Source organism: Nymphaea colorata, chromosome 13 (assembly GCF_008831285.2).
Source record: "Nymphaea colorata isolate Beijing-Zhang1983 chromosome 13, ASM883128v2, whole genome shotgun sequence".
Taxonomy (NCBI): domain Eukaryota; kingdom Viridiplantae; phylum Streptophyta; class Magnoliopsida; order Nymphaeales; family Nymphaeaceae; genus Nymphaea; species Nymphaea colorata.
Window position 1 is genome coordinate 14951833 of NC_045150.1, and position 15962 is coordinate 14967794.

At 39.7% G+C, this 15962-nt stretch overlaps 2 protein-coding genes across 2 annotated transcripts; both read left to right on the forward strand.

Annotated features, from left to right (window-relative positions):
- Positions 1–1340: 1340 nt before the first annotated feature.
- Positions 1341–4609, forward strand: LOC116266857 (alcohol dehydrogenase 1-like). Its single transcript, XM_031648291.2, has 10 exons — positions 1341–1699; positions 2075–2211; positions 2391–2437; positions 2735–3060; positions 3183–3265; positions 3357–3432; positions 3522–3583; positions 3756–3851; positions 4019–4180; positions 4266–4609. The coding sequence occupies exons 1-10, from the start codon at positions 1666–1668 to the stop codon at positions 4380–4382; spliced, it is 1140 nt and encodes a 379-aa protein (XP_031504151.1). The 5' UTR covers positions 1341–1665; the 3' UTR covers positions 4383–4609.
- Positions 4610–11899: 7290 nt separating this feature from the next.
- On the forward strand, positions 11900–15220 carry LOC116266659 (alcohol dehydrogenase 1). The gene is made up of 10 exons (XM_031647968.2): positions 11900–12391; positions 12686–12822; positions 13031–13077; positions 13296–13621; positions 13751–13833; positions 13938–14013; positions 14098–14159; positions 14355–14450; positions 14624–14785; positions 14875–15220. The coding sequence occupies exons 1-10, from the start codon at positions 12358–12360 to the stop codon at positions 14989–14991; spliced, it is 1140 nt and encodes a 379-aa protein (XP_031503828.1). The 5' UTR covers positions 11900–12357; the 3' UTR covers positions 14992–15220.
- Positions 15221–15962: the final 742 nt, after the last annotated feature.

Consider the following 15962-nt stretch of genomic DNA (forward strand, 5'->3'; position numbering starts at 1 on the left):
AACAATAAAATTATAGACTTGCTTGTAAGATATTTTTTGAGCTGTCATGGGTTGGCCGTGTTCATATGGTTCATGTGATACAGACGGCCAAGTTCGTCAGGTGTGCTCGAGTCAAACCAAGAAACCCACTGTTTTTGGCTAAGCTGGGTCCCGTATACAGACAGTACGCGTTTAATGAGGGATGTGGGTAGGCCCGGAGGCAATTCGGCCGATCAAAATTCAAAGGCTCAATTTCGGCCGGTTTTTATGACCTCCGAATTGGCCATTCACCATTGCAGAATAAACGAGATATTTTAATATTATATATATATATATATATATAATTTTTATTACAATTAATTATATTTATATATCATTTTATAAAAAATATATATTTTTACTCAGGCTTAGCTTTTAATGGTCAGGCCAAACCTAGGTTTCGAATGTCAAGCCACCAGATGCCAAGGCTTACCTGAAGTTTTGTTTTTCAAATGAAATGCTTTATGAAAAAAATATAACATGAAAAAAGTTATAAAAATAAATGAAAATTTAATTTAAGGGAGACAATAAATTCACCTTTTTTTTTGCTCGTTGTTATTTAAGATTTTAATACGCATTTATACATGCTCAAGATTTTTTCCTTTTTCCAATTTTATATGTGAAAACTACAACCTGGTAGACACATACCGTATGCAAAAATATTGTATTTCTAAAAAAATCTTGAAATAAAATCTTGATAGACTTTTTTTTAATTTGTTGTAGATTTTAAAGCAACACAAAAATCTCAAACTTAAATGTATTATTTCACGTCTTTCTACAAAATAAGACCTTTGAACTTGGTTTTGAAACTGCCTGAGTTTGTCTTATGAGACTCGAGAGATCAATTTTTTTGTGATAAACTCAATTTCACCAATCCAATTTTAGGTCAATTACAAAATTGAAAAAAAAAATCCTTTCCGGCATATTTCTTTGTCATAATAAAAAAAAATATCATTTATAATTTTTTGAATAAGAGTTACACTTTTCATAAAGACTATCAATATAACTTCAAAAACAAAAGTAAAATGGTTGAAATAATAAGAATGTGATTCAACTATGGCTATTTTCTTTTGCTAATAAACGTAATACTTTTATTCGATAATTTTTAAGAAAAGTGTAACATTGATTAAGAAATAACAATAAATAAACTTTTCTAGACACGATTTTTTTCAAATGTGAATTGCAAAATGTTTTGTTTTTTTCATAAAATCAATCCGGTCTATTGACAGCCGGGCGAAAATAACGAGATTTTGGACCTTCTAGCAAGATGAGAAGACAAGAATGAAGAATCTATAGGGAAAACCAGGGAGCGGTTTGGCCCAATCAGAGGCGCCAGCAATTTCTGTTCGCGTTGACGAAGAAAAGAGGGGGAAAGAAAAGTGGATGTTCCCACTCAAAACCGCTGCAATCAAAACCGGCGGTGTCCAAGAAAGCCGGTAGTTTTCTCTCTCCTCTTCAATATCCGCGCCTCACCTTTTCCTGTAAATATCCACTTGGCCTGAGCTGTATAAATAGCCATGAGCGCCAATGGCATCTCCAACGAAGAAATTCGACTGTTGAATACAGATCGAAAGCTCTCCTAGTTCTTAGCTATCTCCCCATCCCTATTTTCTCCATCGTCTCTTTCGTTGGGTGCTGAAGATTAAAATGGCTACTGCTGGTCAAGTCATCCGTTGCAAAGGTAAGAGAAACTCTTTCCTGTGAAAAATATCCCACAATCCTTTTGCGTCTCAAGCCGTCGGTGTGGTTATGAAGCAATCCTTATTGGTCTAATTATGTACTATGTCATATTTTATTGGAAACCGGACGAAATGAAAAACAGACATGTTGTCTTCCTTTGTGAAGGTTGCGAAGGAAAAAACTTGTAAATTGTTGATCCTTCTCCTTTTTTGCCACTTGGGTTTCTACTGATCTTCAAATTTTTAGGAGAAACAACTACAAAATTTGACGTACACTTCGACAATTTTTTGTGTTTTGGTTTTCGCTGTTCTGGTTCTGTTTTTTTTTTTTTTGCCTGATCTCTCTCTGTTTTGTGTCTGTGGGTTTGTTGGTTCAGCTGCTGTTTCATGGGAGGCAGGCAAGCCATTGGTGATTGAAGAGGTTGAGGTGGCACCACCCCAAGCCATGGAGGTCAGGGTGAAGATCCTCTTCACTGCTCTCTGCCACACCGATGTCTACTTCTGGGAAGCAAAGGTAGCTTTCCGCATAAATTTTCAGCACATCAGTGTTCTCTTTCCTTTTCTTCCTGTGCTCAAATTTTCTTCCCGTGTATTCACTGGTTTTTTTTTTTATGCTTGGAAAAAACAGACATCAGCGTTGCTCCTTTTCTAAGTTCTTAACAAGTTCCTCTTTTCCATTTTCTGCAAATGCAGGGACAGAAACCTTTGTTTCCTAGAATCTTTGGCCATGAAGCTGGAGGGTAAGCGTTTTTCTCTCTCCTTTCAAACTCTGTCATTCTTATTCCTTTCCTTCTTTCTCTCCAGTTTGTGGAGTACATGATTTTGTCTGTCCCTAAAACAGAGGTCCATCTTTTCCTGGGTATTGAGAAATAAACAAACTGCGGTATTGAAAAGTGTCCTTTGTTTGCTTAAAGACTAGAATTTCTACAACTTGCATGCTTCAAGACAGGGCCAACTGAGTATATTTAAAAAAAAACTATACTTTGAGGTAATGATTACCTTAATTCCTCTCATCAGGTTGATTTTCAATTTGGCAGGATCGTTGAGAGTGCTGGTGAAGGTGTAACTGACCTTAAACCTGGCGACCATGTCCTCCCTGTCTTCACTGGGGAATGTGGTGAATGTGTTCACTGCAAGTCTGAAGAGAGTAACATGTGTGATCTTCTGAGGATCAACACTGACAGGGGAGTGATGCTTGCTGATGGGCAATCAAGGTTCTCCATTAGAGGGCAGCCCATCTATCACTTTGTTGGCACCTCCACCTTCAGTGAATACACAGTTGTGCATGCAGGTTGCCTTGCCAAGGTCAACCCAGAGGCTCCTCTCGACAAAGTCTGTGTCCTCAGCTGTGGAATTTCAACAGGTAATGACACTCTCTATTTGGTCATTCCCACATTCTTGTTCTGTTTCTTTTGATATAAGAAAATACATGAGTTTCCTGAGAAATTTCTGCATTGACCAATAGTTTGTTCGAACACATTTCAGGTTTTGGTGCCACTGTTAATGTTGCTAAACCAAAGAAAGGCCAAACAGTGGCTGTTTTTGGCTTGGGTGCTGTTGGCCTTGCAGTAAGTTTCCTTGTCCTCATCAAGTGATATGCTTAGTTATATCCCATTTACTTCTTTAGCCTGACAAGAAGTTCTTGCTTCAACCTTTTAGGCCGCCGAGGGTGCAAGGTTCGCTGGTGCTTCAAGGATCATTGGAGTTGATCTGAACCCCAACAGATTTGAAGAAGGTGAGTCATGAACGAATGGATGGTCATAATCCAATTCATTGTGATTCCTCTTGTAAAAGTTATTTGACTCTTCATTTCGTTGATTTCAGCAAAGAAGTTTGGCTGCACAGAGTTCCTAAACCCAAAGGACTATGACAGACCTATTCAGGAGGTATCTTTCTAGTACATTTCCTCTTAAATAAACGTTACCTCCTCGTTGTTTTCTACAGTATAACAGCGTTGGTAGAAGTCCATTAGTCCTCAGAACCCATTATTCACAATTATCTATTCTGTAGCCCTGCAGCAGCTAATGCTAACTAGTTGCACTTTTTCGGCACTTTCAGGTGATTGCTGAAATGACAAATGGTGGTGTTGATAGAAGTGTTGAGTGCACTGGGAATATCAATGCCATGATTTCTGCCTTTGAATGTGTTCATGATGTAAGTGATGTCTTCTACATCATCGACTTTCTGTTCAGTTGTTCATTAAGCTCGCAGTGGTTATTTGCCTCTTTTTTTTGTTTGCCACCTTAACACCATGTGAAGCTTATGTCCTTTGCTCCTTGTTAATGTCTGGCCTTCTGAAGACAGTTCTTTCTCTGTTACAGGGATGGGGGGTAGCTGTTCTGGTTGGTGTCCCCCACCAAGAAGCAGTATTCAAGACACACCCCATCAACTTCTTGAATGAGAAAACTCTAAAGGGAACTTTCTATGGTAACTATAAAACACGTACTGACATCCCCGGGGTCGTTGAATTATACATGAAGAAGGTAATCTCTCTCTCTCTCTATCTTTTATTCTAGTTACTTTGATTGCAGTCCTGAGGAATGTGGCTAAATGTTTGGCTGTTGACAGGAGCTTGAGTTGGAGAAGTTCATCACACACCATATTCCATTTTCTGAAATCAACAAGGCCTTTGATCTGATGCTTAGTGGCCAAGGTATTCGCTGTGTAATGACGATGGATCATTAGTCAAGGAAGCAGATGTTGCAGAACTGAAGAAGAAAGAGAATCTGGGAATGCATCCATGTTGCTTCGGTGCAGCTCTTGGGGGCACTTGCCGAGTCGACGTTTCTCATTTTAGTTCTTTTGTATTGGTCTGTCAGGTCTAGATGCGGTCCTATGTTCATGATTAGTTTAAAAAGTAATTTCTGTAACGTTCGTTTTCTTCGTAACAATAAGCATTCCTTAAATTTTCACCTCTTTCTGACCCCAAAAAAAATATTACACCTGCGCGAGATTGGCGTCTGGCCTAGCCTGGCCTCAAACCCGAGCTCGGGCTAGGTTCGGTTAAAATTAATATATATATATATATATAATATAATATAATATATAAATATAATTAATTTGTCTATTAATTAATGTGATGATTGCCATATAAATTAATAAAAATAATATTTAAAAAATCTTATCAAAACTGAACCGGGATTAATCGGGCTCACCCAAGCCGACCTGATGCCTTTTTTTTCAAGTCCGAGCCCGGTCCTATGCCCAAGCTTATACTCTATCTGACAAGCTAAGTTCCTTGGAGAGAGAAAGATGAAAGAGACAGAAAAAGAGAAGACACTTCGCATCGGTAAACCCTAATGGATCTGACCAAGTAGGGGGGAGGGGGCAGGTCATTTAATCAGTTTGGATCCAATTTACTAATTGGACTCATTTTGGTATGGTATGTGTAATGGAATTTGACTCCTAGTCCAATATCCAACTAAGATTTGACTAAGAGCCCATCCAGATCCAATTCCATATAGAATATCAGAGTTGTTTCCTCATTGTATTGGACGTATCAATTCCGTAGCTCATTGGCCCGTATCGTCACCGTATCGGCCCATCTGCGACACAGGCTAAAGAAAGGTCTTCAGTTTTAATTGTTTTGAAGAGAAGCTAAGGTGGTTTGGCATGTGTAGCGGCTGATACGCTGTTTCGATAAGCAAACCGAGATGCCGCTGCTGCCAATACTGACATTACTTACCGCTTTAAACGATGTTAACTCTCCATATTGTGAAAGCTTAAATGGGTGAGTGAGGGTCTCATCAAGTGAGACTAAAGCCTCCCTATTCCCCTCATCTTCTAATGGACTTCTTAGTGGTGTCTTGGGTGGCGCTCCATTATGCACTATTTACAGATTGGTGCTTTTTTTTTTTGCAACACAAAGGTTGATGTCATGGAAATTGGAAACAAAAACTAACCACCTACCAACTCTCCTCAATAAACAACTCTTCGGAAATATTGTGAAAGTTTAATTGAATGGTCCAATGTCAAATAACCTAAAAGTGAAGATTTAAAGAAGTCGTTTTCTTCTTAAGAAAAAAGAAGATGTGAACTAATACTAGGGGAAGAAGATGTTTCATCACCTTTTTATTTTTTTTTTCCCAACTGCCTATTTATATGTTAAACAGATGAGAAACAATTTGAGCCATTGATCTTTTACATATTGGTAGTGGTAGTGAAGACAAAAAAGTGTGAACTAATATAGATGAAGAAGATGTTTCATAAACCTTTTTTCTTTTTATTTGACATGTCCCTAGGAAAAGAAATCGGCCGCAATATTGTTTTAATTTGAGAAAAGCTTTAGAAAATAAAAAAGTTGTTCGAGTCTTTTTCTAGAATGTTAGCGTAAAGGTGATCACCACAACTGACCTAATTGGTTCCAAACACAAAAATCGATCTTGGGAAAGTTCTTAATTTGTTTATTCGATAGGACATTTGCAAGGACAATGCAATGATTTTAATGTTTTTGCGTAAGTCAAAACATTATAATCCATGAAGATTGATTTATATACACAACTATTTGAAGTTTTTTTTTTTTGTTTGTTTTTAATCATCTAGGTCATATCCCTACACATTTTAAATTGTGGGAAAAGGTCAGCTGCGAATGGACAAAGAAAAGGTGGAAGCAATTCGAGACTGAAAACCGCCAACCAATGTACCGTAACTACGTTCTTTTCTCGGTTTGGCGAATTACTATCGACGATTCATTGAGGGGTATTCTTTGATAACTGCGCCTCTCACTGATTTGTTGAAGAAAAACCGAACTTGCGCTTGGGAAGAGCTCGAAGAAGATGCCTTCGACAAGTTGAAGAGGGCCCTGACGCAGGAGCATGTGCTCAGGTTGCCCGACCACACAAGGAAATTTGAAGTCCACACGGATGCATCAGATTTTGCCATTGGTGGAGTTTTGATGCAGGAAGGTCATCCAGTTGCCTATGAGAGTCGGAAGCTGAAAGACGCGGAGCGACGGTACTCCGTGCATGAAAGGGAAATGACGGTCATTATTCATTGTCTTTGCACATGGAGGCATTACTTATTGGGGTCCCAATTCGTGGTAAAGACTGATAATGTAGCTACAAGCTACTTCCAGACTCAAAAGAAGTTGAGTCCGAAGCAAGCTCGATGGCAGGAATTCCTTGCAGAATTCGATTTTGCCTTGGAATACAAGGCAGAGAAGACAAACGTCGTAGTCGATGCACTGAGTCGGAAGGCGGAGTTGGCAGCTACCCGGACAGCATCATCCGAAGCGCAACTCGAGGGTGCTCTTCTCGGGCGGATTCGAGAAGGCATGAAGCAGGACCCAGTGGCCAAGCACTTGGTCGAAACAACGGAGGCGGGAAAGACGCGACGATTCTGGCTACAAGATAGACTTTTGATGGCAAAGGGCAGACGAGTGTTCGTGCCTAGATGGGGCAATCTCCGACGAGAGTTGCTGAAGGAGTGTCATGACTCGTTGTGGGCTGGCCATCTTGGCCAGGAGCGGACACTGGCACTGCTCGAACGTGGCTACTACTGGCCACAGATGCGCGACGACATCGAAGCATATGTGAAAACATGCTTGATCTGTCAGCAGGACAAGGGAACAAACCAGAAGCCTGCCGGTCTCCTGGAGCCTCTTCCTATTCCAGAACGTCCTTGGGAATGCCTCTCCATGGACTTCATCGTCAGCTTGCCCAAAGTTGACGGCTTCAGCTCCATCCTTGTGGTTGTGGATAGATTTTCAAAGTATGTCACCTTCATCCCAGCCTCTAAAGAATGTCCCGCGGAAAAGACGGCCGAGTTGTTCGTGAAGCATATTGTCAAGCATTGGGGCATGCCGAAAAGCATTGTCAGTGATTGGGACGCTCGCTTCACAGGGAAATTTTGGCGCGAAGTATTTCGTTTGTTGGGTTCGGATTTATTATTCTCAACAAGTTTCCACCCTCAAATGGACGGCCAAACTGAACGAATCAACGAATTGTTGGAACAATACCTTCGACATTATGTCAGTGCGAATCAAAAGGATTGAGTGAAATTGTTGGATGTAGCTCAATTTTGCTATAATTTGCAGAAGAGCGAGTCTTCTGGACATAGTCCATTCGAAATAGCCACTGGACAACAACCGTTGATGCCGCATACCCTTGCAGCCCAAGAAAAGGGAAGACCCACTTTTGCCTACCAGTTCGTTCGCGATTGGCAGGAACAGACGGAAATGGCTAAGGCGTTCTTACACAAGGCCGCCAAAAAGATGAAAAAGTTTGCATATCGGAATCGAAGGCCAATGGAATTCCGAGTGGGTGATCAAGTCCTCGTAAAGCTCTATCCTGATCGCACGGGCATTTTCCGTGGTCGACACAGGTCATTGATCCGCAAGTATGAGGGACCCTTTACGGTACTGAAGAGAATCGGAAAGCTAGCCTACAAGCTAGACTTGCCGTCAGACTTTAAGGTGCATTCAGTGTTCCATGTTTGTAACCTGAAGCCCTTCTATGTCGATGAGGAAGACCCCGAGCGAAGCGTTCCAGAACGAGACCCGATCCTGCAGCGAGCCCCGCCGACCAAGCGAGCGGCGGACCGTCAGATGGAAGAGATTCTTCGGCACAAGACAAACTATTTGGGGGAGCCGAAGAAGTACCAAGTGAAGTGGATAGGCGAACACAACCCCACCTGGGAATATGCATTCCGCATGAAGCAGCGCTACCCGCTGGAAGTCAAGGCCTATCATGAAACTGCTGGCGCCAAGGACGGCGCATAACTTGAAGGGGGGAGCCTGTTCCCCTGTGTCTGGGAGTCTGTAGAGTCCTTTGCTTTGTTTTGCATTGTGCTTCCTTTGCTTATGTTGAGTCATTTGCTTATGCATGTTTACTTGTAAGGGAGTACCCTCCCACCGGTCTAAGTGTCAAGTATTGGGATTTCTTGTTTTGGGTGGTCGACATGGGAATCCTGTAAGCGGCCTCGACCATCCAACATAAGTAAAGTCGAGATCATTCTCCTTACTTATCTTTCTCGTGATGTACTAATTTTCCAAGCGAATACATTGCGAGATTTCTTTATTCACAAGCATTCTTTATACACTTGTTTTCTCAAACTACTTTTGCGCCCCGTTCGGTGGTTTGAAGGCTTTGCGGCAATCAGGTTCTTGTTGCGCTGCACGGGCCGAAGTTGTCAGTCCGTGACAACAACATTGAATGATTTAAACTTTTGAAACTTTAGTAAGTCAAAATCTAACATGAAAATATATAAAAATTGGCAGAACCATGACTTGATGATATCCATATGATTATTGGGTAAGAGGAATATTCTAGTATAAGTGAGAGCCATAATCCTTTTTGAGGGCTATGTTAGTGCTTGGTGTTGGACTCCCAATGCATGTCAATGAGTACTATTTTTCGTACTTATTTATACAAACAGAATTGATGCTCTGCCACTTGAACCAATGATCTAAGTAGACAAGTAAGCTTTTGACCGTTAAATTTGGTTGGCGCCATTAGAAGTAAAAAAAAAGAATGATTTGAAGTTTACTAAATTGAATTGGGCATTGATCTAAATTACATCCTTCTTGGTGAGAAGGAGGAGTATTTTATCCTACTGCCAATAGGGGTGAACAACAAGTCGAGCTATTGGAGCTCGACTAGTTAAAACTCGGCTCATGAACGAGTTCGAGCCGAGTCATTTACTTAATGAGTCGAGTTCGAGTTCATGAATCGACTCGTTTAAATAATTGAGTTGAGTTCAACCTCAACACCCAACTGCCGAGTCGAGCTCGAGCCTTAATCGAATTTGTTAAGCATTAATCAAGTCGATATATTCAAATTAGTTTACAAGTTTGTTGAGCCTTAATCAAGTCGAGTTCAAGTTCAACACGTAACGATGAATATCAATTCTATTCAAATGAGTTCGTCAAGCTTTAATCAAGTCGAGCTTGAGCTTCAAACGAGTTTGTCAAACCTTAATCGAGTTGAGCTCGAGCTCAACACGTAACAGTGAATATCAATTCTATTCAAACGAGTTTATCGAGCTTTAATCGAGTCGAGTTGGAACTCAATACGTAACTACCGAGTCGAGCTCAAGCTGCTTCTATCGAGCTATTCTTGAGCTCGATGTTTCATTAGTTGAACTGAGCTTGAGCTGACTGAACTGGGGCTCGACTCGGCTCATATTAACCCTTAACAGCCAAGAGGAAAGTCGAAACTCCCATCTAATCCCATGTCTCCCTTGGGAACAAGGCCTGAGCATTGTGCCTTTCTATGTTGAACGGCAACATATTTTTAATCATAGAAAACATGATACAATTAAACATGCAGTTTCCATATTTGGTGATTAGTGTTGGTGATAATGATTAAATGCTAGACATAATCATATTATTTTGTCTAAAGTAATGGTAATGAACATAATGTTCATTCTCTTATAATGGTGTCAGTTGCAGCATTATGTTTCAAAATTTGTGGAAAAGAACTCTCCAATAAGAGAGTGACACCCAAAACATAACTTCTTGTGAATATTCTGGGCATGAGCTTTTCTTAAACATAATATCAATGTAGTCCAAATGTTAAACAAATGCTGTTTTAGAGACAAAATCAATTTTTTGCCTTTAAAATGATGCCTCTTAGAGTGTCATCCTATTAATTATTTGATCTTCCTTTATTTAAAAATAACACAGGTACCTTAAAGTTTGTGAAAATAAATTTTTTCTTTATTATTATACATACAATATAGAGGAATAGGGTAGTGTAGTGACAACACTAGTATTCAACTATGGTTTAAGGATGTTAATGCATTCGATTTGAATCTGATATATCTGACTAAATCATTCAAAAAAAAAAGGATATGAAAAGAATAATAATAGTAGCTGATTACTTTGATAGAATTCAGATTTAAGAAATAACATCCGATCATACTCGAATTTAGATTCAAATATACATGAATGTATGGTCGAATTCATATTATGTTTAAATCAGATTTAGTTTTAAATAAATACTTCATACCCAATGCTCTTGTATATTGAAAATTGATTAGATTCGATTCAGATATAAATATGAAAATTGGATTTGGATCAGAACCAAATTGTAAAATTGGATTTTGAATTCGGATTCAGATATGAATATATTCGGAAAAACATATATAGGTAAGAAAAGTTAAGATTCTGACGTTCAATCGGATTTAGATTGAGATTCGATGTTATGTATATTCCATTAATTTAGATTGGGATTTAATTTCACACAAGTACCTTGAATTGAATGTTCATTTCTTTTGAAGTTGGTTCTTAAAATATTATAATATATGCATGATTTATTGTGTACTTAAAAGTCAAATTCAAATGCAAAGGACCTAATTATCTTTGGATTTTAAATTAAAAAAAGTAGATTCAGATATTCTCTTTTTACCCCTCTCAAAAGTTTGAAAGACCTGATTAGGTTTATAGTAGACCCTTCAATTCAATTTATAGCATTTCATTAGAATAACATCCAATTCAAATCAAATTTGTCAACAGCCCTAACCATTTCACTTAATGATTGAGCCCTCAAATTTTGAGCGTAAGTTATGAGATGATCTTAAACATGAAGTGGAGAGAAAAGCTAGTGGTCAGCAGTTAGGGTGAACACGAGTTGAATCGAGCCCGAGTTGTGTCAGCTAGAGCTCGACTTGACTAATAAAACTTCAATCTCAACTCGGCTCAAGCTCGATAATAGCTCAATGGAAGCAACTCAATAATAATTCAACTCAGTAGTTATGTGTTGAGCTTGAGCTCGACTTGATTAAAGTTCGACAAACTCGTTTCAATAAAATTGATATTCATCGTTATATGCTGAACTCGAACTCGACTCGATTAAGGCTCAACAAACTCATTTAATATAATTGATATTCATCCTTACGTGTTGAGCTTGAGCTCGACATTAAGGCTTTACAAACTTGTAAACTCGATTGAATATATTGATTTGATTAATACTCGATAAACTCAATTAAAGTTTGATCTAGACTCAGCACTTATGTGTTGAACTAGAACTAAATTCAATTATTTAAACAAGTCGACTCATGAACTAAGCTCTATTCGTTAAACAAATGACTCTCGAACGGCCGAGCGTTAGTTGAACTCCGTGTTCACCCCTACCCGCGGTAATAATTAGTTTACGTCAAAAAGTAACAGGGGACGCGCATTCTAGTCTGTAGATTACCATTCATGAATTTATCTTAAATTATAGTGTGCCATGCTCCGCCCACATTGCACAGGAGTCGGTGATTCAGCTTTCCTTCAAAAAAAGCCGAACAGAGAACGTGTCACTGCAACCTTGTCGTCCCATGGCAGTCGCCGGTTTTCGAGTGTCGACCTCAATCTCTCTCTCGGTTTTTATGTTGCCACTGTGGAAGGTGAAAACCATGAGCCTGATTTTTGTTGGCTCAAACGGTGGCGCCGCTTGAATGTCTCTCTCTGTCCTGTTTGCGTTGGAAAGCAAATTTCAGAGACCAGTGAGAGCAAATGCCGCAGTATCCCGGCCATCCCTAGGGCTTTTCTCTCAACGCGTCCTCTCCTGGTCTGCACCATACCCTGTCTTGAAGCTATAAATAGCCATGGTGGCCTCCTCTTTGTTCGTCGAGGAAGCGGCTGTCCCTGGTGGCAATCTCGAAGGGTTCTCCTTAGATCTTTCCCTCTCCCTCGTTTCACTTCTGCTGGGTTCTTTCCGTTTTGGCGTTGAAGATAATGGCTACCGCCGGTCAGGTGATCCGATGCAAAGGTAAGACCATACGAGAACTCTCTCTCTCTCTCTCTCTCTCTCTCTCTCTCTCTCTCTCTCTCTCTCTCGGCTGAGGGAAGTAACAAATGGGAAAATGCTTTTTTCATTCTTTGATGGGTAGTGAACATTTTCCTTGTTCTTGTGGGTGGTTGGATTTGGAATGGTGCGGCTGTGGGGAAGTAATGTAGAGTTATATTTTCTTAAAAAGGATTCTTGATAGCCATTTCTAGTTTCTCCTATTACAGTTCAGTTTGGTTCTTTTGGTCTAAGCTCTCGTTGTCTGTATTGGTTCAGCTGCTGTTGCATGGGAGGCAGGCAAGCCGCTGGTGATAGAGGAGGTTGAGGTTGCGCCGCCTCAAGCAATGGAAGCCAGGATCAGGATCCTTTACACCTCCCTCTGTCATACTGATGTCTACTTCTGGGAAGCAAAGGTACGTTTCTGGTCACCATCCCTCCCAACTCCTTCACATTTTCTGTCCATTTTCACTTGATTTAGAGTTGTTTTTCAGTTTTTTGGTGAGTACATTCGGGAACCAATGAAGCCTCCTTCTTACATTTGTGAATGTGAACGTTTAGTATGATTTAATCATTTATGTTGATTTCTTGAACTAAATTTTAGCGTCATTTCCTGCATTGCAGGGACAGACACCTGTGTTTCCCAGAATCTTCGGACATGAGGCTGGAGGGTGAGCTCTCTCTCTCTCTCTCTCATACACACACACACACACACATCTACTTTGCATAGGGCCATGGTAACTGCAACTGAAGCTACCATGTCAACGTGCTTTCTTTCCCTTTCAATATTTTTCTCTCCAAGTCTTATAATGAATAAGCAAATCAAGCAACTTGTGCTTCTGGCCTGGTTATCTTTTCTTGTTTTCAATATAATTTTGCAATTTGACAGGATCGTTGAGAGTGTTGGTGAAGGTGTCACCGATCTTAAGCCTGGTGACCATGTCCTCCCTGTCTTCACTGGGGAATGTGGTGACTGTGCTCACTGCAAATCTGAAGAAAGCAACATGTGCGATCTTCTCAGGATCAACACGGACAGGGGAGTGATGCTTGCTGATGGGCAATCAAGGTTCTCCATTAAAGGACAGCCCATCTATCACTTTGTTGGCACCTCCACCTTCAGTGAGTACACTGTTGTACATGTGGGTTGCCTTGCCAAGATCAATCCAGAGGCACCTCTTGACAAAGTTTGTGTTCTTAGTTGCGGAATTTCAACAGGTAATTGAAACTCATTAAGTAACCATCTACTCAATGTTTTCACCCATATTCTTTATTATTCAAGAAAATGGTGACTTCCTCTGGGTCTGCTTCTGTCTTTGTTCATAGATTGATGAAAACACATTTCAGGTTTTGGTGCTACTGTTAATGTTGCTAAACCGAAGAAAGGACAAACTGTGGCTGTTTTTGGTTTGGGTGCTGTAGGCCTTGCTGTAAGTTGCTCCTGTGTTTTGAATCTTTTTAGTTGTGATATGCAACTTTTGTTGTTGTGCATTCTTGTGACAAAAATGCCTTTGCTTTGGTGCCATTCGTTTAGGCTGCTGAGGGTGCAAGAGTTGCTGGTGCTTCCAGGATCATTGGTGTTGATCTTAACCCTAACAGGTTTGAAGAAGGTCAGCTGCAATTACCCTACTTTGGTTCACTTTCCTCTGTTGCTTTTTGTGTTAATTACTGACACTTCTTCTCTTTGATTACAGCCAGGAAATTTGGTTGCACAGAATTTGTGAACCCACTGGATCATAAGAGACCTGTTCAAGAGGTTTCTTTCTTGAAATCTCATCTTTTAGTTCACATTTTATGTTAAACAACAAAAATAATTTTTTTCTTTATATTTGTCTTACTTTTGTCTCATTGTAAACTTTTAATGGTTTGAATAAATTATATCCTAGACAGCGGAGTAATGCACGTACCCTGTTGTCCCAACTCTTGATCAATCAAATTGGCACACTTGTAGGTAATTGCTGAGATGACAAATGGTGGTGTCGATAGGAGTGTTGAGTGCACCGGAAACATCAATGCCATGATTTCTGCATTCGAGTGTGTTCATGATGTAAGTGTTCTCCTCCATTGTATGCTTTGCAGTTCTGTTCACAGTGGATATCAGTTTACTGAGACCTACCGTGCACTACAGTTCTCAAGCAGTCTCCATCATCAACTGTTCATGTTCTGTTTGTTCCTTCAAATGCTTGTGCTTTCTGTAAAGCAGATCCTCTTTGATTACAGGGATGGGGTGTTGCTGTCCTGGTTGGTGTCCCTCACAAGGATGCAGTGTTTAAGACACCGCCAATTAACTTTCTGAATGAGAGAACTCTGAAAGGAACGTTCTATGGCAACTATAAGACACGAACCGACATTCCCGGTGTTGTTGAGTTGTACATGAAGAAGGTACCCTCTTTCTCTGTTCCGCCAATCTGCGAGCAAAAATTGTAGACTACTCTACATTTTCACTCACCTTTTTACCTTGTTTCTTGCAGGAGCTTGAGTTGGAGAAATTCATCACACATCATCTTCCATTCTCTGAAATCAATACAGCTTTTGATTTGATGCTTAGTGGCCAAGGCATCCGCTGCATCATCAACATGCAGAGTTGAGCGTAGAGAGACTGTCTGATGATGCAATTTGAAGATGATAAGTGAAAGGACCGTTGCTAGGACACCTTTTGCATGACACGGAAAACTTTTTCAGTTTTTCTTTCTTCTTTTGTTGGTTCTCTCGTATGTCTGATGAAATTAATTTCTGTATGATGTGGCCAGATGAAAGAAACTTTTTGTTTTCAGTTTTTTTATCATAATAAACACAGAATTCAGCAACTTTTTGCGAGTCCATCTTGTTGGTATGGATTGCTGTGGTATGGGGAGCTTCTTGTGAGTCCATTTTGTTGGTATGGATTGCTATGAAATAGGGAGAAACTCTTGATCTTTTCTGTTGAATCTTCTGTTCTGAAACGAGAGTAGCATCAAGTTTGAGTAAATTACAACTTAAAGAGGTAGGGACTTTGAGCGCTGGTCTGACAGGAAGCAAAGCAACCCATATCAAGCAGGATTTCTTCCAGTCAGACGACACTCAAGTGCTTTTAAAGATTAAAATGAGTCACAAATTTCTTTGCGAAAAAACTGAGGTTTAGCAATCTTTATCGAATCTTTAAGATGTTGCGTTTTTATTTTTTAATAACTGGGTCGAATTTTTATCCAATCTCAGATGGGTATTGTAACATATGAATCTGCATATCCAAAATGAATCTAATTAGTAATCAAATTCAATTTTCTTTACTACTCATATTCAAAATTGGATCGGTAAATGCATTTATCTGACGCATTTACATCTCTACTTTGAATAGAGCAATTTCTTGCTCCAATGTAACTACTTCATGTAACTGCCAAATTTTGGATTAATGAAACCAACAGCTGACTGTATGTTTTGGGAATCTGTTCTTGTTATCATTAAAAATTTAAAATTTGAATTTTTTTCTGCTTAGATCTTGAAATCTACACAGTGAGTTACTAGTTCTTCTTACTTCCTGAGACAAGGGGTGGCAACTATCTATACTATGTACAAAATTCTA

Bases quoted from the DNA above. Each gene is read 5' to 3' on its own strand.
- LOC116266857 (XM_031648291.2), top strand. From the start codon at position 1,666: ATGGCTACTGCTGGTCAAGTCATCCGTTGCAAAG. The intron at 2,212-2,390 runs GTAGCTTTCCGC...CTGCAAATGCAG, and splicing joins TCTACTTCTGGGAAGCAAAG to GGACAGAAACCTTTGTTTCC. The intron at 3,266-3,356 runs GTAAGTTTCCTT...TCAACCTTTTAG, and splicing joins TGGGTGCTGTTGGCCTTGCA to GCCGCCGAGGGTGCAAGGTT.
- LOC116266659 (XM_031647968.2), top strand. From the start codon at position 12,358: ATGGCTACCGCCGGTCAGGTGATCCGATGCAAAG. The intron at 12,392-12,685 runs GTAAGACCATAC...GTATTGGTTCAG, and splicing joins TCAGGTGATCCGATGCAAAG to CTGCTGTTGCATGGGAGGCA. The intron at 14,160-14,354 runs GTTTCTTTCTTG...GCACACTTGTAG, and splicing joins ATAAGAGACCTGTTCAAGAG to GTAATTGCTGAGATGACAAA.